This window comes from Grampus griseus (assembly GCF_964374135.1).
Source record: "Grampus griseus genome assembly, chromosome: 8".
NCBI lineage: Eukaryota > Metazoa > Chordata > Mammalia > Artiodactyla > Delphinidae > Grampus > Grampus griseus.
The window spans coordinates 64,883,768-64,904,117 of NC_139002.1; the positions used below are offsets into that span (position 1 = coordinate 64,883,768).

A 20,350-nucleotide genomic window follows, 5' to 3' on the forward strand; every position below is an offset into this window, starting at 1 on the left:
TATATTTATGTGCTGCATATATTATAAGTATTTGAGGACTTCCCTGGTGGCACAGTGGTTAAGAATCGCCTGCCGGGGGACACGGGTTTGATCCCTGGTCTGGGAAGATCCCACATGCTGTGGAGCAACTAACCCCATGTGCCACAACTACTGAGCCCTCGTGCCACAGCTCCTGAAGCCTGCGCACCTAGAGCCTGTGCTCCGCAACAAGAGAAGCCACCGCAATGAGAAGCACACCCACCGCAATGAAGAGTAGCCCCCGTTCCCTACAACTAGAGAAAGCCCACATGCAGCAACAAATACCCAACGCAGCCAAAAATAAATAAAATAAATAAATTTATTTAAAAAAAAGTATTTGAGAAGGTGATTTAGGACTCAATTATAAATTTTCAGGGCAGGAATCTTGCTTATTTTGCTGCTAAGGAAGGTGAATAGGCTGACAACAGTGGCATGAAAAAGCCTTTTACTTGTTAAATCATCAGTCTAAAGGAGATAAACAGGTTAAGTTTGTTCTCCCAATACCCAGAGGCAAAATTTTCACTCAGTTATTACAACATTACCACAAGCCTGTGGATTCTGCAAAAGTTGCCTAGCAACATTACAGTTAGAAACAACACAGGGTAGGGAAAGAACAGGAAATTTGAATTAGATATGCCCTGGGGCAGGTGGGCGTGACCCGTACAGTGAGTGTTGTACTCTGAGGAGCATGAAATTTTAAAAATCGGAACAATCATTTAGAATTTCAGTTAGGACATTGCTGCAGTTAAACCATAACACTGTGCCTGTTCTCAGTTGGAGGAGGCAGGGCCTGGGTTTCTTACTCATTTTGGCACTTTTGTTTTAAAGAACACTACATTTTAATTATTCCAGAAACATTTATTAAGAACCTTCTTTGGGGCCAAGGCACATTGCTGGTTGCTGGAGCTCTAAAGACTAATAAAACTCGATCTCAGCGCTGGGTGGGAGAGAAGCCAGACATGTAAACAAAGAGTGTTACATAGTCCATGCCGGGTGCAGTGGAAAGTCTGGAGCCGGGAATATCTATTTTACATGGAAGTGGTGAAAGTCAAATGGTTCTTGCTCTGATTACTGCTTTTAACAATACTTAAAAAAAAAATTCCTTCTTTCCCCCAGTAATTTTATACATTTGTTGGGAATTTACCTTTCATATTCTGTGTGAGGACCTGGGTGTGAACCAAGAACTCTTCCCTTCCCATCCGGAACCAGGCCCCTTTGCCCCAGCCAATTTCAAGAACCTCCTAGTTCAGGGAAGCAGAGAGGTGGAAAAGTTAAGAGGTGACAAAACCCAAAAAATGTTAGAAGATTGTTTACCTCCAGGAAGGGGACTTGGGCTGGGGGTTGCAGGGGTAAGTCGGAGACTTCTATACCATTTGAATTAATAACATAGAGAGAAAAATAAACCAATCAACAAATATTTAAGTAAGGGCTCTATTATTCACTCAGAAGATATTGAGCACCTAACTCACATCAGAATACTGCAATAAACAAATGGAAAATGTCCCTATACTCAAGGACCTCATTTTCTAGAAGGGAATAGGAATAAACAATCAACACACTTTGAAATAGATATAAGCCTGTAAAGGAAATAAAGCAGCGTGTTGTGAAAGAGTGGGGGGGGGCGGCAGCATGAGCTTGCGTGCGAAACGATAGAGGATATAGGATTCCTATATGGGAGAGGCTTAGGGGCAAAAACCTCGCTCTGGAGAGGTGTTTACTCAGCTTTAAAGTTTCTGTTTACCTAGGAAGCACACTATTTTTACATACAACTCATGTTACAGATCAATAAAGAGTAGAAGTTTTCTAAAGTTATTTTTATTTACACTTCACATGAAATTGAGAAAATGTTAACTATCCGTATCAAAGAATTTATATTTCTCACTAGGAGAGAAGTGTTGGAGGGAGGGTGCTAAAAACCACTCCTTGGCTTTGGCCACGGATTATCAGAGAACACCTCTCTCTGATATATACAAAAGGGTTAAGTTCCAGTCTTCTGAGAGCTTAAAATTAAGTTTGGACTAACACACAAAAAAGACACATTTATACATCAGTTAGCAGATATTTGGAGAAGACAACTGTTTACCCTTCACTGCTTCTTCAGTTATGTGATCTCAGGGAATTTCCCATGTGTTTCCATTGTTAAAAACCACCTTGAGTTTAACCTTTGAAAAGTGTTAGAACATATATGGTCGGGTGTTAATATCCATAAAGTGCCACAATAAGAAAAACAGACAAGAGAGATAAATGCAAATGGCCATTAAGCCCATGAAAACTGTCCAGTGATATGAATCAAAACAAAACTACATCTACAAACATTAAGTACCCAATGATGTCCAGAATCCACCAACGGTGTACTCTAATCCACCGCTTGTGAGAACGTAAATTTTTTTTTCTGGAAGGCAGTTTGACAGTTTATATATACTTTGAGCCAGTAATTCTCACTTCTGTGAATGTATCCTAAAGAATAAAAAACAAAACACAGAGGAAAAACAACACGAGAAGGAACAATATTCATTACGGGGTTACTCACAACTGAAAAATTGTCAGAAGCTTCTATGTGCGACAGTAAGAGACGGATTAAATCACAATTTGACGTAGTACTAGAGAAATTTTTTCTCAAGTTGCTTTGAAACCTGCAGCGAGCTGAGCCAATCTGTTTTGCCAACACTTGCCCACGTGCTGGCAAACAAATATAAACACCGTGGCCGCGTGGTGGGCACTTGGTTTTGTGCTTAGGGCCCAGTGTGGTGCTGCTTTATTTACTGTGGGCAAGTGGGGGGCGGGCGGTGGAGAGCGGGGACGGCAGAGGGGACTATGGCCTGCGAGCGCTCCCCTCGCGGCGGACACACCGGCCCCTAACACTCTCTGGGGGAAAACTGAGGCTCAGAGGTCGCCCCGCATCCAGTGACCTCGCCTCGAGAACTCGAGCGTCCGTCTTCCGGCTGACTTCGGTATCGGCCTAACCCATTTGCACACGGTCGCAAGGGTCCAGAGGCCGGAGGCACCATTCCCGATTCAGACCTCGACCCTGCAACCAGACTCCCCACAGCCACGCCCACTGAGCCCCAGGGCCCGGCACCAAAGGGATGCGGGACAGGATGTCGGTCTCCCTGGGCAGCGCCCAAGGGCCACGGCGGTCCCCCTCTCCCCGCGACCCGCAGGGATCCCGAGGGCTACGCCGTCGCAAGTCCCGCTCCTGACTCCGGGGAGCCGGAGGGGCGGCGAGGAAGTCGTGTCCAGGCCGGCGCTCGGCTCGGCCTAGTCCAGTCCGCACCCTTCGCTCCTCCCAGAGGGCTGCCTCTGTTCCCCGGCCCGGCCCTGTCCGGGCGGCGGCGGACCCAGCTCCCAGCCATCCAGCTCGCTCATAGGACCGGAGCACTGCGCCCGCCCAGGCCTGGATCCGCGCGGAGCGGGGGGGCGGGGCGGGGGCGTGGGGGCGGAGCCAGCAGGTTCGCGCCAAAATCGCGTAGTTGATCCCTCCCCCGCGGGCTGAGTCGCGCCCTCCTTTTTTTTCAAACCCCGGGCTGGGCGGGGATTGGTGGACTGGGCACTCACGTGGTTAACGGTCGCGGGAAGCCGCGGAGCCCGAACTTGCTGCTGGACCTGCGGAGACCCCAGCCTCGGCGCCCGGGCCCCCCCGCCTCTGCAGAAGAGTCCGCGCCGCCGCCGCCGCCGCCCCCGCCGGCCGCCGCCCCGAGAGTCCCGGAGCCGCCGCGCAGGCCCGCCGCCGCGGCCACCAGGCGCGCCCAGTCGCACGTGGCGGACCCGCCCCCTGGGCCGGCCGTGCCCTGGACTCCGCGGGCCCAGGTTCTCCGGTCCTCCGCCCCGGCCCCGTGGGCGCGATGAGCTTCCTGAGCCGGCAGCAGCCGCCGCCGCCCCTCCGCGCCGGGGCCTCGTGCACCTTGCGCCAGAAGCTGATCTTCTCGCCCAGCAGCGACTGTGAGGAGGAGGAGGAGGAAGAGGAGGAGGAAGGCAGTGGCCACAGCACCGGGGAGGACTCGGCCTTTCAGGAGCCTGACTCGCCGCTACCGCCCGCGCGGAGCCCCACAGAGCCCGGGCCCGAGCGCCGCCGCTCACCCGGCCCGGCCCCCGGCAGCCCCGGAGAGCTGGAGGAGGACATGCTGCTGCGGGGCGCCTGCCCAGGCGCGGACGCGGCGGGCGGCGGGGCCGAGGGCGACTCGTGGGAGGAAGAGGGCTTCGGCTCCTCGTCGCCGGTCAAGTCGCCTGCAGCCGCTTACTTTCTGGGCAGCTCGTTCTCGCCTGTGCGCTGCGGCGGCCCGGGGGATGCGTCCCCGCGGGGCTGCGGAGCGCGCGGGGCTGGCGAGGGCCCCTGCTCGCCGCTGCCCGACCACCCGGGCACCCCGCCCCACAAGACCTTCCGCAAGCTGCGGCTCTTCGACACGCCGCACACCCCCAAGGTGAGAGGACGCAGCTGCTGGGGCGCCCCGAGCCCGCGCCGGCCTAGCCTTTTAAAAAGGCAGTGGCGCCGGGAGCCGAGCGCGGCGCTGCCCGGGTTCGGTTACATAACCGCCGGGCCGCACCCGCGCTCGCTCTTCTGCGCCGCAACAAAAAAGTTGGCAGTCCCTCTTTTGGGCCCTGCCCAGAAGTTGTCCGTTAAGATTATGTAACTGAACAATGGGCCTCGTCTGGAACTTCATCTTTCAAGGGGGCTGATCGGCGCAGTCCAGGTGGCTGACGATTTAACGCCCGCCGAGTCGGGGCCTCCCCGAGCGTGGCAGCGGGGAGTGTGGCACCGATAACGTGGTTTGGAATGATGCTCGAGTGGTCCTGGCCCGACCACCTGACACTCCCGAGCGCCGCAGCCATCAGGTGGCTTTTAAACGCAGTGTTCTGTCCTGTAATTTGGGCGGCGCACGCAGGAGTTCGATTAAAAAAAAAAATTCATGCGCTTATCGTTTCGTATCAGGTGGCCTTATGGGGGAAAGTTTGAGATACGGAGGGAGACTGCGCTTCGACTTGGGAGAAAAGGCTGGCCTTCAAGCATTTACAGTCTTAAAAAGATTCGTAAATAACTAAGGGGTAGCGTTTAAGCCTCTTTCCGGACAGAATATTTATTGGGTAAGCGTTTGTTTACACCCTTGGGTTTGCAGTTCCCAAGTTTGGTCAGCCTAAGTGTCAGGATTAGGAACGTCCAACTGTTAAAAACCAGCATTGGTGTTGTTGCCTGGACCCTCAGGCTTTCATATACCGTTAATAAGGTATCTTAAAGAAGTAGCTGTTCAGCACCTGTTTGCTGAATGGCTAGTGAGTAAGCAGATGACCACTTCTAGAACTTTAGAAGTAACACAAGATTTTAAAACGGACACTTCCCGAAATTAAGACAGGTGCCGCATTTATAAGATTAGTGCAGGAAATGCACCTTTTTAAGTGAGTCAGTTTCAGTACCGTTACTAGTCATAAACCTCAGGAAGATGTGTGCTTTTGTGCTCTACTGTTTGCTAGCCGACTTGCCCAGGGCAAGATCCCTCTGGAAGTGAGGGGAGGAGTCTTACGGAGGAGGCTTTCAAAGCCCTACTTGGATGGGGGAGGGGAGCTTTTATGGGGCTCCCTGACTGCTTTCCACTTTTAGATGGATTGAAAGGTTTTGTTAACTTTTATCCTCTAGAATGAACTTAATTTTAGTCTGCATTTATATTCTTTTTAGGGTTAGAGACCTTATTTTACTTGGCCTTTTCAGAAAAGGTGGTTAGTATCCAGCTTCAGGCTCCTAAGTTAACCACTGTTTATTTTGCTTGAAAGATAACAAAGGCTTGTGTGTTGCTTTGACCTACACATTCAGCCTCGTGAAAGCCTTGTTGAAAGTTCGGTTGAGAAGGCCAGCTATAGCACTTGGATCCTAAACATTTTTTTCCCCTCCTAGAGTTTGCTCTCCAAAGCTCGAGGAATCGATTCCAGTTCTGTTAAACTCCGAGGTGGTTCTCTATTCATGGATACAGAAAAGTCAGGAAAAAGGGAATTTGACATACGACAGACTCCTCAAGTGAATATTAATCCTTTTACTCCAGATTCTGTGTTACTTCATTCCTCAGGACAGTGTCGTAGAAGAAAGAGAACATACTGGAATGAGTAAGTTATTTATTATTCAACAGTGTGGTTCCCCAACCACCCAAGATTGGTTTGGTATACTTATTAAAGTTTCGTTTCAACTGAATGACATGGAGGTTTATGCACTGAGAATTTTCTCCATTATTAGCAGTTCTCAGTAATCACCTGTGGAAAAGAGTGGTATGGGAAAGGAAGGAATAAAGAGCCTAGATAGTAGGAAATCTGCTGGTGTCAAAATGAGACAGGCAGAGAAGGTTGATTTCCAAAGGCTTTAATTTTTATATGTGTGGTGGTGTTGGTGTATCTAAGCAAGAACAACGTTTCCATCAGTTGAGCTGTATCTTGTCATTACAAAATTAAATGCTTTCTTTTCTGTTTTCATTCATTAAATTTTCATTTTGTTATATACCTGTCAGACAAAGTTTTGGATCTCTAGTTGATGTATCTGTCAGATATGTTGATGGAAAAAATAATATTTTTCAGTTCCTGTGGTGAAGACATGGAAGCCAGTGATTATGAGTTTGACGATGAAACAAGACCTGCTAAAGTAAATAGATTTTGATTTTATTGTTTTTGAAATTTGATTTTCTACGTCTTAACAAGCTACCACATATACATGTTAAATAAGCCACATATGCAAGCTACCATATATGCATGTTAAAACATAATTTTTAGGGAGGAGTCAAGATGGTGGAATAGGAGGATGCGGAATTTGTCACTCCTCACAAGTTCATCAAAAATGCATCTACAAATGGAACAATTCCCACAGAGCACCTGCAAAACATAAGATATAATTTAAAAATTTCACACATAGTGCTATCACCATAGTGAAAAAGTCATTTTCATACCTTTGTATTTTTTATATATATATATATATATATATATATGGATACACTTTTTATTACAGAGAATTACAATTACTGAAAGCAATATGAAGTCACGGTATACAACAGAATTTCATGAGCTAGAGAAGATTGGCTCTGGAGAATTTGGTTCTGTGTTTAAATGTGTGAAGAGGCTGGATGGATGCATTTATGCCATAAAGCGATCAAAAAAGCCATTGGCTGGCTCTGTTGATGAGTATGTATTAAAGATTTTGTCTTCTCTTTTGTTCAGTATGATGTTACAAATGTTAAGGTTTTAGGTGGTCAATCATTGAACTTAATTCTCTAACGTTTGAGAAGTTGTAATGATTTAATCAGATCCATTTCATTTTGTGCCATTAGTTCTTTCTGGACTTGGAAGAATAATATAAGGGGTCTGATCTTGGAGCCTAACTTAAATTTCTTATTTCTAGTGGCATCCATGAATTCATAGTGAAGTGGAGTTTCATCTTTTCTGAATTCTAGGGCCAGCAAGCTTCCTTCTTTCTAACATTCTTTAATGGAAGTCTATGGAAAAATCTGGTACAGAGTTTTAACTCCCTCTCTTTCAAGCAAGTTGTCCTTCAGCATAATGATAGATCCAGAAGTCAAGCTTCTTTTATGAACTTTCAGATAAATTAACTCAGTTCAGGCTTGAATAAAAATGATTTACCATTCTCTTAATCTCAAACTTCTAGGCAGAACGCTTTGAGAGAAGTATATGCTCATGCAGTGCTTGGACAACATTCTCATGTAGTTCGATATTTCTCTGCATGGGCAGAAGATGACCATATGCTTATACAGAATGAATATTGTAACGGTGAGTAATATAATGGTTCCCTTGTAAACTCATAAGCTCAAGAAAATGAACACCAAGGAGATACTTCTTTTTATCTAAAGTCTTGCTCTAATTCTATATATCTTTTATCTCTTGTAAATTCAAAGATCAGAAGCCTGATCTTTGAATTTCAACATGAATTTCAAGTGCAAGTAATTCTTACGTAGAAGTTAGTATTGAAAACCTTGTTCTTGCGTGCATATTATATGTATGCCTGTTACTCAAATTAAACTGATTTTCTTGAGAGGACAGCAGCCTTGCCATATATATTTTGGTATCCCTAGCACTTAACATAGTGTGTGTGGGGGATATAGTAGTTAATAATCCAGGTTCCCTGCATCTAGCCTTCCCTTTCCATTTCATTTTATGTGCTGCTAAAACTGATATTGGTTACTCATAAAATGACAGTGACTCTCCATTGATACAAATTTAGCCATTTGTTGAATCTTGCTCCCCCTTCCATCTATCCAACCTAGTTTACCACTAGAATCCACTGAGATGTTTCTGTAAAGTAAGAGTTATGCTCTTTTAGTTCCCTAGTTGTGCCTCCCTCCCTCCTTCCCCCGCTAAAACAAGCATTTATAGAGGTTTAACTTTGGACCTTTGTATAGCTTTGAATTTCATCAGGTCCTTCAGCAATCAACGTGTGTCCTTCCTTTTTTATTAAAGCTTTACCAGAGTCCCGGCCTCACTTCTGATTCTTACAGACAGCTGTTATTAAATACTTAAATCTTTATATATGATGGATTTTTATTTCTGTATATCTTCAGTGAATATTAGAGAATTTAGAATTTAATGAACAGTCGAGTAGCAAAGATTATTTTTGTTGATTCTCATTTTTTCTTAAGACGAGCCATTTCATAGCTTGTGAATAAATAAGTGTTATAGGTAGTAGATTCAGGTTTTCTGTATTTGAAAACAAAACAGCAGTAAAAGACTCATTTGTCTTACCTGACTTCTCATTGAGTTGTCATTTTAATCTCCACCCTTGAAAGAATAAGTGCTCAGTGTACAGCATTGCTGCTATTTTGTTTCACACATCTGTTGAAATGTTTCTCTTCATACCATCAAAACATTTTTGAAGCTATCGCCCATGGCCTTGTGTTTCTTAACCTCCATTTTTTAGTAACTGCATTTAATAATAGTACAACTTTACCATAATACCTTCTCCCCTCCATATTTGCTAGATGCCGTCTCCTTTTAGTTTCTATCTGCCTCTCACCTTGTTGGATGTGCCTGGCTCTCTTAAGTATTTCAGCCACAGTCCAGATACATGGTTGTGTCATTCAGATGATTTTGAGAAAACTCTTGGGCCTGGGAGTTGGGAGGGAATGAGCCATCTTGCTAACCCTCTCAGATTACAGAGACCTTGTCCTGTAATAAAGTTAGATTATAAAATAATCTTTTGAAATAGTTTATTATTTTGGAGCATTGTAAAACACTTAAGGAATATGGATCTTTAGAAAACAAATAGACCTCTGTAAAATAGGACTGCCTCTTTGTATGGTTGTTTATTTTGCTTAGATGAAAGACAGTGAGGCTATCTAGATACATTTGTGAGCTCTTCTTTTGTTTCCCTTTTCCACCATTCTCTCCACATAAACCCTTGAATGTCCTAATAGGCCTGGTCTTTAGATCCTTTTCTACAGTTTCACAGGGAAGGATTCTGTTATCATTCATTTGTTGTGTTGATTAACTGATATCCTTTATCTTAACTGAATTTCCTTATTGTCTCAAACATCGTTTGCATTTTGAGCCTTTTTTCTTGGTTTGGTGATAGACTGAATTTCTACTCTTGATAAACAGGTGTAGAAAAATGTTGATAGATAGGGGAGGAGAACCTGAAATATCAGATCAATGGTTTGCTTTTCTCACCTCTTGCCCTTTCATCAACAAATAGAAGAACTGGCCTAGCTGTAGTTGCTAGACCCACTAAAAAGCAGCCATGTTATTTCTTGGTAAACTTGATCTAGGACTCCAAGCTCACCTGTCTGACAGTCTTCTTGACCTGCTCCCTCCTAGACCCCTCTTCTTCCTGCAGTTCAAGATTTGTTCAAGTTAAGTTCAGAAAACATACTTAATCCTAAGCTCTCCAGGTGTGTGATTTATTTATTTATTTTAAACACATTTGACGTTTTGTTATTCGGTCTTGTTCAAATTATAGGACCTCCTTTTCTGAGTAGTATATCATTGACCTGGATTTTATTACCTTGATTCTGATTTTATTATTCCCAACTAAGCTTTAAATGGAAGTGGTTTATTTATTTATTTATTTATTACAATAACTCCTTGTTTCCTCTGAGACAGAATATAAACAAAGGTTTTAAGTATAAACTTAAAGTTTTTTAAAGTATAAACAAATTAGCTAATTGGTTTGACTGATTCTATAAAAGTAGGTTATGTTCTTATTCATAGTAAGGGTAGTATAAATTAAAACGATACTAAGATACTGTTTTTTACTTACAAAATTTTTAGACTCTGTTGTTAAGTGTGTGGGAAAACAGGTATTCTCACACATTAAACATGGGAGTATGAATTGGTACAGCCTTCTCTAAGGGGCACTCTATGTGTGTGTGTTATTGCCCCAAATTTATCTTCCAAATCCCCAGATTTACATAAGCTTATGCTAGCAGAATTTAAGTATTAGCCATTTTGAAATCAGAAACTGAGTGTACTGTTATTTTATGTGAGCTTTCAGAGGTAATCAGATCTTGGCACTGATGGTGTGAATACCAACTCTAAGCTCTTTTGCCAGATAAACAGAAATGGCCCTCTCAGCTACAGAAATTTATTCTATATGTAATAAAACACTGTTTCCCACACACACTGTGCATGTGTATATTACATTGTACATACCCTTTGACCCAGCAGTTTGTTTGTAGGAGATATACTAAATATGTGTGAAATGACCAATGTACGAAGTTATTCCCACGACCACAGTATGTAGTATTAAAGGCTTGGAAATTATTTCTAAATGTCCATCAATTAGGGGATTGGTTAGTGTATTACCATTCAATTATACAGTGGAACTCTGTAGACACAAGAAAGAAAGGGGTAGTTTTGTATATTGGTAGAGAATGATCTTCAAGATAATGAAAATATGTTTTCGCTTGTGTAAAAAGGAGTTGAAAAGAATACGTAAGAAACTGATAACATTGATTTACTCTGGGAAAGAGAACCAGGTGCATTGCTGAAGTATGTATTCATAAGACAGAGACTTTACATTGTACTTTGTACCCATGTGAGTGTATTACCTACTGAAAGAATAAATAAAATTTGGATTTCACAAACAGGTTGAAGAGAATAGGTCCTATATAAAATGTCACTTTCTTGGTTGTGTGTGATCATACAGTAAAGATGGAAGAAAAATAATATTTCAGGAAGAAGAAGATTCTAATTTTTCTTGTGTTTGTTAGGTGGAAGTTTAGCTGATGCCATAAGTGAAAACTACAGAAGCATGAGTTACTTTACAGAAGCAGAGTTGAAGGATCTCCTTTTGCAAGTTGGCCGGGGCTTGAGGTATATTCATTCAATGTCTTTGGTTCACATGGATATAAAACCTAGTAAGTATTATAGATCCTCTGACCTGTGTTCTTTAGGGTTATAGAGAATAAATGACTTCATTAAAATAATATGGGAACATAAACATCTTACTTTGTTTTTTCATTGTTAGTTTTAAAAGATTTTTGACCCACTTATTAGTATTGTTTTATTTCCCATCACCTCTTACCTTGTTATCCCAAATTTGAAATAACAAACTCACTTTTACTAAAAGTTAAAAATGTGCTGCATCTTGTGGGAACCATGTAGTCTCGGAGTGGGACTTTGGGGAGACTAAAAGAACCTGTGTTTAAAGCCCGACTCTTGTACTAGGCTATAGACCCATAATTTTAAATTAATGCTGGTGCCACTAACATGGTTATTAGAATAAAATGATAAATTTGAAAACACAGGTGCTACAAACCTGGAGGTATTTCTAGTCTGTAAAAGAAATAATAAAATTGTCACTGTATGACCCAGAAAACAAAATGATAGATGTATTGTGATTATAAATGTATTTAAAATGTTGCAGATAAATAAGCACTGGAGAGTTTAGGAACATAGTGGTTTTATTTTTTTTCTCTTTACCATTAGATCATTTTCAGCTAAAAATTGATTTTTATATATAAATGGCTCTAGTAGATCGACCATACTATGGCTCAGAACAACCTCATAGTATTCTTTCAAAGGCTTATGAGGTTTCAAACTGAAGATGCAGTGGTACGAATCAAGGTGTAGGCCTACATAATTTTATGTTAAACTGAAACAAAATTGTATTACAGAAGTAGTAATTAGTACATTGTAGAATATTTTAAAATATAGACAAGCTGAACAAAAAGAAAAATTAAATCCCCATTCTTCTATTAATCTTTGGAACTACAGTTATAATGTCAGTGCTACTAACAGGGTTATTAGAATAAACTGAGCTGTGAAGATGCTTTGAAAACTTATGTGCTGTACAAACATGGTGGTATTTCTAGCCTGTAAAGTGCCATCAAAATGTTACTGTTTTATTCAGAAAACAAAATGGTACATGCGTTTAGATTGTCTTGCATTAAAAAAAGTATGCAGGGCTTTCCTGGTGGCACAGTGGTTGAGAGTCCGCCTGCCGATGCAGGGGACACGGATTCGTGCCCCGGTCCGGGAGGATCCCACACGCCGCGGAGCGGCTGGGCCCGTGAGCCATGGCCGCTGAGCCTGCGCGTCCGGAGCCTGTGCTCCGCAACGGGAGAGGCCACAACAGAGAGAGGCCCGCGTACTGCAAAAAAAAAAAAGTATGCAGGTGAATCCTACACTAACATTTTAGTGCAAATTCCTCTCATTTAATCAAAAATAACATCATAATGTACATACTGTTTTATAACTTTTTTTTTTTCTTGGCGGTACGCGGGCCTCTCACTGTTGTGGCCTCTCCCGTTGCGGAGCACAGGCTCCGGACGCGCAGGCTCAGCGGCCATGGCTCACGGGCCCAGCCGCTCCGCGGCGTGTGGGATCCTCCCGGACCGGGGCACGAATCCGTGTCCCCTGCATCGGCAGGCGGACTCTCAACCACTGCGCCAACAGGGAAGCCCCATAACTTTTTTTTTAAGACAACTGTCTCTGCCTTTCCATTTCAGTAAATTTTTATCTCATCTAGTAGCCAGATCATATTAAAATTTTTCCTAGTTGACCAAAGTCCTTAACAGTTGATTCGTCCAAACTCATTTCCATTTTAGGACCATGCATTACACCAGGTTAAATCCATTTTTCTTTTTTAGGTTTTACCCTTCCCCAACTTAAATAATAAAAATAATACAGACCTTGTCTTGCAAGATATCCTTTCTTCTGGGTTTGACTGGTTGCTTCCTAGCTTATTCCTTTCTCTATCCTATAAATTAGAAGTTATAACTAAAAGGTTGATGTATTTAAGTTAAACATTGTAGGCTAGGTGTTTTTAAGTTGAATTTAATGAGGTGGTGTTTTTTTTCTTTTTTAATCTATGGAAATATGTGTGATTCACGGGAATTTAAATCATTTTGCACAACTTAGTTATATGAATTATGTGAAGAATTTTTTTACATTAACTTGCTAAAATGTTTATTTTCCAAAAGGAAAAACTATATTTGAACTGATGGCAGTTAACGTGGATCAGTAAGGTTTGCCCATACTCACTCATAGCTTGTATTAAATGTCAGACAAACATAGTGGATTCTTATATTACAAGTACAAAAGTTGAAAATATTAGGGTTTGTGAAGTTTTAAATTTACAAATATCACCATAAAATAAGTTGTCCTGTAAATAAAGCAAAATTGGAAAGATGACTCTAGTGAATGTAACATTTATAACTTATATACTATATTGATAAAACTACTAAAATAAAATCTGCCACTAAAACTTACGTTAATCATGAGCTTACCTGAATTAGAAAAAAAAAATGTGTACAGCAGAAATAATGAACCACAGAACCTCATTGGGATGTAGATGCTGTATGGTCAGCCAAACTCAATAGCTACATGACTTATTCTTTTCACACCAGCCTTGTAGCATTAGATTAAAATTTGTTCTTTGGCAGCATCACAAATTAGTATGTTAATTGCCTTTTGTATTATTTCTAAGTAATTAAAACTGCTGAAGATCAGTGTGTAGGTGACAAGGGTCTAATGCTATGGTTTCCAAGTGTTCAAGGACCAGTGCTAGGCCAGAAAATATATTCCTAGAAAATATAGTCCCAGTTCTTGTCCCCTGAGATTTTCATTCTCACTGAGTTTGGGGTAGAACACATAAGAATCTATATATTTAAAAGCTTTCTGGTTGATTCTGTTATATGACTTGTTTGTGAACTTTGGTTTAACTGTTAACTGTTAGTATGGCTAACCTAAATAACTGTTTGACAGGTAATATTTTCATATCTCGAACTTCAATCCCAAATGCTGCCTCTGAAGAAGGAGATGAAGATGACTGGGTATCCAACAAAGTTATGTTTAAAATAGGTAAGAAAGAAAAATAACCAGATTATTTCCTCAAAATAAAGAGGGAGAGGCTGGTTTGTTTTAATTCTTGACTGTATTTTTTCAATACTTCTAGGTGACCTTGGGCATGTAACAAGAATCTCTAGTCCACAAGTTGAAGAGGGTGATAGCCGTTTTCTTGCAAATGAAGTTTTGCAGGAGGTAGTTTTTCTCCTTTAAGCCATTTGCTTTGTAATACTTAACCAGTTGCTAGAAAACTATAAATGCAGATGTACTGAAATTTTATGCTAATAACTTGTAGAAAGGTAATACAAAATAGAAAGTGTAAACTGTTAACTGTGGACGTATTTAATCTAGCGAAAGTCAGTAAAGGCAAAGATTTATCATATTCAGCAGTGGTGGAGTTGCAGTAAAAGAGAAATTTCCATACACTACTGGTGGAACTTTAAAATGGCATTGCCTTTTTGGGGATCAAAGTGTTAGTATTGGGACTTCCCTGGCAGTCCAGTGGTTAAGACTTCGCCTTCCAATGCAGGGGATGTGGGTTCGATCCATTGTCAAGGAGCTAAGATCCCACATGCCTCGTGGCAAAACGTAAAACAGCAGCAATATTGTAACAAATTCAGTAAAGACTTTAAAAATTGTCCACATCAAAAAAATCTTAAAAAAAAAATGTTAGTATCTTTCAACATTTTAAAATCATGTACGCTTTGACCCAAAATTTCCATTTCTAGGAGTCTCTCATTCAGAGATAGTCATATACAAGTAAATTGAGAATGATGTAAATATGTGTTTAGCAGTAAGGGAATGATTAAGTAAATTATGGCACATAGTTAATACTGCTATTTCAAAAAGAGTGTTGCAAAATATTTCTTGATAAGAGTTTTGAATGAAAATAGAACAAGTAGAACAAATGAAGTGTATGATTACATTGTTCTTTTTATATGTATATTTGTGTTTTATACGTATATGCGTATTTCTGACTTGTTGATATATGTATGTTTTGTATTTTCATATGAATGCCCCCAGGGGGATAGGAGTTTCTTCTGAGAGTTGAGCTGGGCTAGTGATAAAGAAGAGGCCTTTTAGAAATGCCTAAATACTTTTAGAAATGTATTTACTTTCCCACCCCAGAGTGTATATTATTTTATCATTAAAAAAATAATAATCTCCCCAAATTTAGCTTGTTCTCTGAATAGGTCCTAAACTTAAATGTGGCATTGGACATTTTAATTTCGTTTTATTTCTCACCCAAATCATCATTGAGGTGTAATCTTACTTTATTTTGGCCATTTTTATATTCCCTTAAGTTTCTTTTTTTTTTTTTTTTTTAATTTTACAGAACTATACTCATCTACCAAAGGCGGATATCTTTGCCCTTGCCCTCACAGTGGTATGTGCTGCTGGTGCTGAGCCTCTTCCCAGAAATGGAGACCAATGGCATGAAATCAGACAGGGTAGATTACCTCGGATTCCACAAGTGCTTTCCCAAGAATTTACAGAGTTGCTAAAAGTGAGCATTTTATATATGAGGCACTTTATTGACATGATTCAATATTTTATTTAATTGCATGCCTTTACATTAATTTTACTTCTCTTTTTAAGGTTATGATTCATCCAGATCCAGAGAGAAGACCTTCAGCAATGGCATTGGTAAAGCATTCAGTATTGCTGTCTGCTTCTAGGAAGAGTGCAGAACAATTACGAATAGAACTGAATGCTGAAAAGTTCAAAAATTCACTTTTACAGAAGTAAGTGATGGGGTTTTTATTTGTTTTGTTTTTACTTTCTCATTTTTATTCTCAAATTTTAATGAGAGATGATTTAGGCTTTCCATCAGTGAGGAATATAGTGGCTTGGCATGTTATACGGTTAAAGATTGGGGATTTCTGCTTTACATTGGTATTTGACCTATAAATTTGTGTTGTTTCTAAAGTTTGAAATTATGGACTTAAAAATTTTTTAAACTTGCATATATTTGCAGTGGTGATAAGCCCCAAATTGTCACAAAAACTAAAATGAGCAGGTATCAGTTTTTTCCCTCCACACTCTCAACATAAACTAACATTTTCCTTGAAACGTTCTATTCTACTTATTTATATGAAGGGATAAAATAAATGTCGATTAGGTTAGTAGATGATTCTCATATTTGCTCTGAATGACCTTTGACATTTTTGAAAACTGGTTGGAATGATCATTCTAATTCATTTGCTTTATTGCTGCCGTTTTGATTCTAACCTAATAAAACTGACTTGAAATATTTAAAGGTTCCTTTGCCATTAGTTTGATAGCCATCATAGTTCATATAAAGAGGAAGTAGAATTTTCCTTTTGTCTGTATTATGTAAAGAGATCTTCACAATACTGTATTTTTTCTTTCCTCAGTTGCATGAGTAATGATAACATGCAAAGATCTCCCAACTGATAATGTAGTTTGTATTTGGCCTCTTAGGTTCCCTTCCTAGGATTAATACAGTAGGTGAAAAGTCTTGTTTCCTATTTTTACGTTCTTAGAGAACTCAAGAAAGCCCAGATGGCAAAAGCTGCGGCTGAGGAAAGAGCACTCTTCACTGACCGGATGGCCACAAGGTCCACCACCCAGAGTAATAGAACATCTCGACTTATTGGAAAGAAAATGAACCGCTCTGTCAGCCTTACCATATACTGAACTACTCATTTCCCACCCCCAAAAAAAAACTGTGACAAGAGGAAGCTAGGTTGAAATCACTGCTAGAATCCAGTTTGCAATTACTTTCTCAATCGGTGTCAGTAGTTTTACTGAAATATGTTTTAGGACTTTTATTTGTGAATTACAGTTGAAAGCTGTATTTTGACCAGTGCTATATCAGGCTTTTGTCTAGTTTTACCAGTCTGTCTTCTGTAGGATGTCAGTCACTGTTGGATGTTACACCAGCCTTTCCAGGGTTAACCACTGTGGTGGTGTGCTGCTTATAGTTAGCTGTTGCATTGTAATAAAAGGTATCTGTCTCTGTAGTGACTTGTAAAAAAGGACTCAAGGGCTTTATTACATACCTATTCTCCCTTTGAAAAGGGAAATGCTAAGAGACTCAGTACTCCTCAGCCTTCAATGTACCTGTGTGTCAATCTTATATTTCTTTTTTTTAAATTGTGAATTATACTTGTATATCCCACTGGGAGCACTTTGTAGGCATTGCATGCACCATGGAATGATGATTCTGTGGAAGTACTGCCTTGTGAATTTGCTGCTATTTTAGTTGTGTCTTTGCTGTAAAATTGTAGCATTAAACAATCATCGTTGTTAATAGGCTTTCTTTTTAAAACAATTATGTGAAATATATAGCTGCTCTTGATGAAAAGCAGCTATTTGCCTTTTTTTTTCTTTGAACTTTGAAGCTAGTGCATTGGAGAAATGCACCTCCCCCCCTTTGGAATGCTGTATTAATGTAGTATAATTATTACTGGTTTTGTACTTTTTCCTGATAATGCCCTTCCCTGACTCTTTTTAAAAAATGTTTCCTCCCTTCACCCAAGTTTTGTACTTGATTATATTGTTAGTCTGTTTTTTAAATGTTTTGCCTGGTTTCTCTTCAATATTTGTGTATATAAACTAATCTTGGTGATACTGTACATAGCTATTTGAAATGCCAGAATGACTTCTGACCCAAGCTTATCACAAAATATGTTTTATGTGTGATTAGCCATTTGACTAATAATACTGGCTAACAGATGTTGCAAAAAAATAGAATCTGTCTATTGTTTGTTTTTCTATTTTGGTTTAAAACATGTTTGCACTAGTCTGTTTGACTTGTGTTTTATTAACATTGATTGGCATATTAAAAGTCACTCTGAGCTTACTTTAATTGTCTAAATCTTTGTGATGCCTGTTTTCTACTAGTTTATCTCCATTATCACTACATTTTAAAATGTAGAGTGTAATGTATATGAAATACTAAAAGCAGAGGGCACATTTTTGACAGAATATGAAACACTGATTACTTAATGATGAGCTTTAGTCTACATTAGTTACATTTTGAGATTTAACAAAAATTTACCCATTAACCCTCAATGTTTTTTGTCATAAATAATATCTTTACATCACATTGCATATTATGCATTTGATCTGCTAGAAATATATAATGTGGTTTAAGATAGCTTTAGATTATTAAGTGAATATAATGGATAGGACTCAACTTTTTAATTTGAACTGAGTCACAGAAGAGTTTTGAAGTGGAGAGGGTTTTAACTCACTAAACTGGCCTGGATTTTAGAATTGAGAATGCAAGTTTAAGTGATTAACAGTGCTAATTCTATGTGACATCTTTTTCTGACATAGATTAGAACCAGAGAGTAAGCAGTGAAGGCCTTTTAGCAGGTAAAAATGAACATTGCAAGATCCTTGGGCTTTTTGATCATGGGTACATCATTTCTTTTGATTAGGGTCTATTTCTTTCTGCTATAAACATTTCTAACAAGCTTGATTATTTTAGCTTTTAAGCCCACGGCATGTTAAAAAGTACAATTTAGAGGCACTAGAGGAGTTGGTGCAGATAAATTAGATATAAAAGCTGACAGGTATGGAAGACAGAAAAAGCTGCATAGGCTGGAGCAGGTAATACATTTCAGCCACTGAGGACAAAGCTATAAGAAATATAATAATTGGTGTTTGTGAGCATCACTAAGTCGTTAATGTGCATTTTTCTAGTGCACTAGCTTCAAAGAAAAAAATCAGGTGTTTTTCATCAAGATTTGCAGTAAGTTTTTCACATTGTTTAAGAGTAGTAGATTGAGTAGGAAAAAAATCTGATTTTCAAAGAGGGAATTCTGAGGCTCTCTGAAAACTGATCATGAGAATTGGGCTCATATTCAATACAGTGTACTTAGGTTAAGTGCCTTTTATGTACTAACTGGTAGACCAAGAAATAGTGTTTGTCCACTAGGGACTTGGGATAAAATAGAGGAGATTCATGTAAACACAAAATGACAATAAAATGTGGTAAGTGCTATGTTGGAGGGATGGCTCAAAGGACAATTTATGTACCTACACCTTGGGAGGAAGCTGGTGGCAGGTTAGAGAATGGATCGTGGGAATTAGGTTTAGATTGGCTTCAAGGCCATTGTACTAAATCAGTGTAAAAGTAAGGAGGGCCTGAACTAGGAGGTCTATGCATGGAAACAAGGGGATAGGATTTCATTAGATGGGCACACTGCACATTGAACAGGTTTTGTTTGTTTTTATAATGGAATAAGAACTTGTTAGCATAAGGTCAGAATTGGGAGAATCAGCTGCAAGTGCTAATATGGAAGCATTGAAGAATTTCCCAGAAAAATTAAAATGCAGAGGCCTGTTATTGTTTGAGACAGATATTTAACACTGATAAAATTACTTTTTTGGAAAGCTAACTTAAGTGAGGAAGAAAATTTTAAAATATTGATTATGCAGTTGAGTAGGAGGAATCCCATACTGCAGTTGACTACAAATTGAAACTGTTGCCTTACCTTTATCTTGCCAAGAATCCAAGGCAATCCCCTTTAATTAATGAACTAATGTCTTTTGAAGAGCCGATTCTTAAGCTTTGATTTTTTTACTCTGTTCCAGAGGGCAAGAAATGGTATTTTAAAAATTGGTAACAGCTGGGTTTGGGTAATGCTTTAGGCTGTCTCCTAATTCTTAAGCAGCAGCATCCTGACATTAGTTTTTCTTCCTCCCCAGTTCATATCCACAAAGCATCTCACTGACTTTAGCCAGCAGATCAAAGTTGTTGCGTCCTTCTGGTATTTTTATTTGTGAAATTATTTAAGGCCAGTTAAAGCAATCAACAAACAGGATGGATCAAAAGAAATTTTGGAAGTGTTTTGGATGCTGTGAAAATCATAATTGAAGCTTGGAACTAGGAATTTGGAGGAAACTGCCTCAGTATTTTGAAGGCATTGGTTTAACTGTAAAAAGCATCACTGAAACTGATTGACATTGCGGAGTGAGTGGATCTAGACATTTCTCCTGAAAACCTGGTTGTACTGTTAGACATTTCTCAAGCTCAGCAAAGTAGATTTTTATATAAATGCGAGAGTAAGACATCATTGAAACTGTCCCTCTC

General features: G+C 40.0%; 1 protein-coding gene across 2 annotated transcripts; it reads left to right on the forward strand.

Annotated features, from left to right (window-relative positions):
* Positions 1 to 3,860: 3,860 nt before the first annotated feature.
* WEE1 (WEE1 G2 checkpoint kinase) lies at positions 3,861 to 18,124 on the forward strand (the record flags this gene model as incomplete). Of its 2 annotated transcripts, XM_082660874.1 has the most annotated exons (11): positions 3,861 to 4,436; positions 5,900 to 6,105; positions 6,568 to 6,631; positions 6,992 to 7,164; positions 7,646 to 7,767; positions 11,202 to 11,348; positions 14,200 to 14,295; positions 14,390 to 14,475; positions 15,617 to 15,787; positions 15,880 to 16,025; positions 16,788 to 18,124. In XM_082660874.1, the coding sequence occupies 11 exons, from the start codon at positions 3,861 to 3,863 to the stop codon at positions 16,939 to 16,941; spliced, it is 1,941 nt and encodes a 646-aa protein (XP_082517000.1). In that variant the 3' UTR covers positions 16,942 to 18,124. The 2 variants fall into 2 exon arrangements, with proteins under 2 accessions (XP_082517000.1, XP_082517001.1); XM_082660875.1 differs by lacking the exon at positions 11,202 to 11,348.
* Positions 18,125 to 20,350: the final 2,226 nt, after the last annotated feature.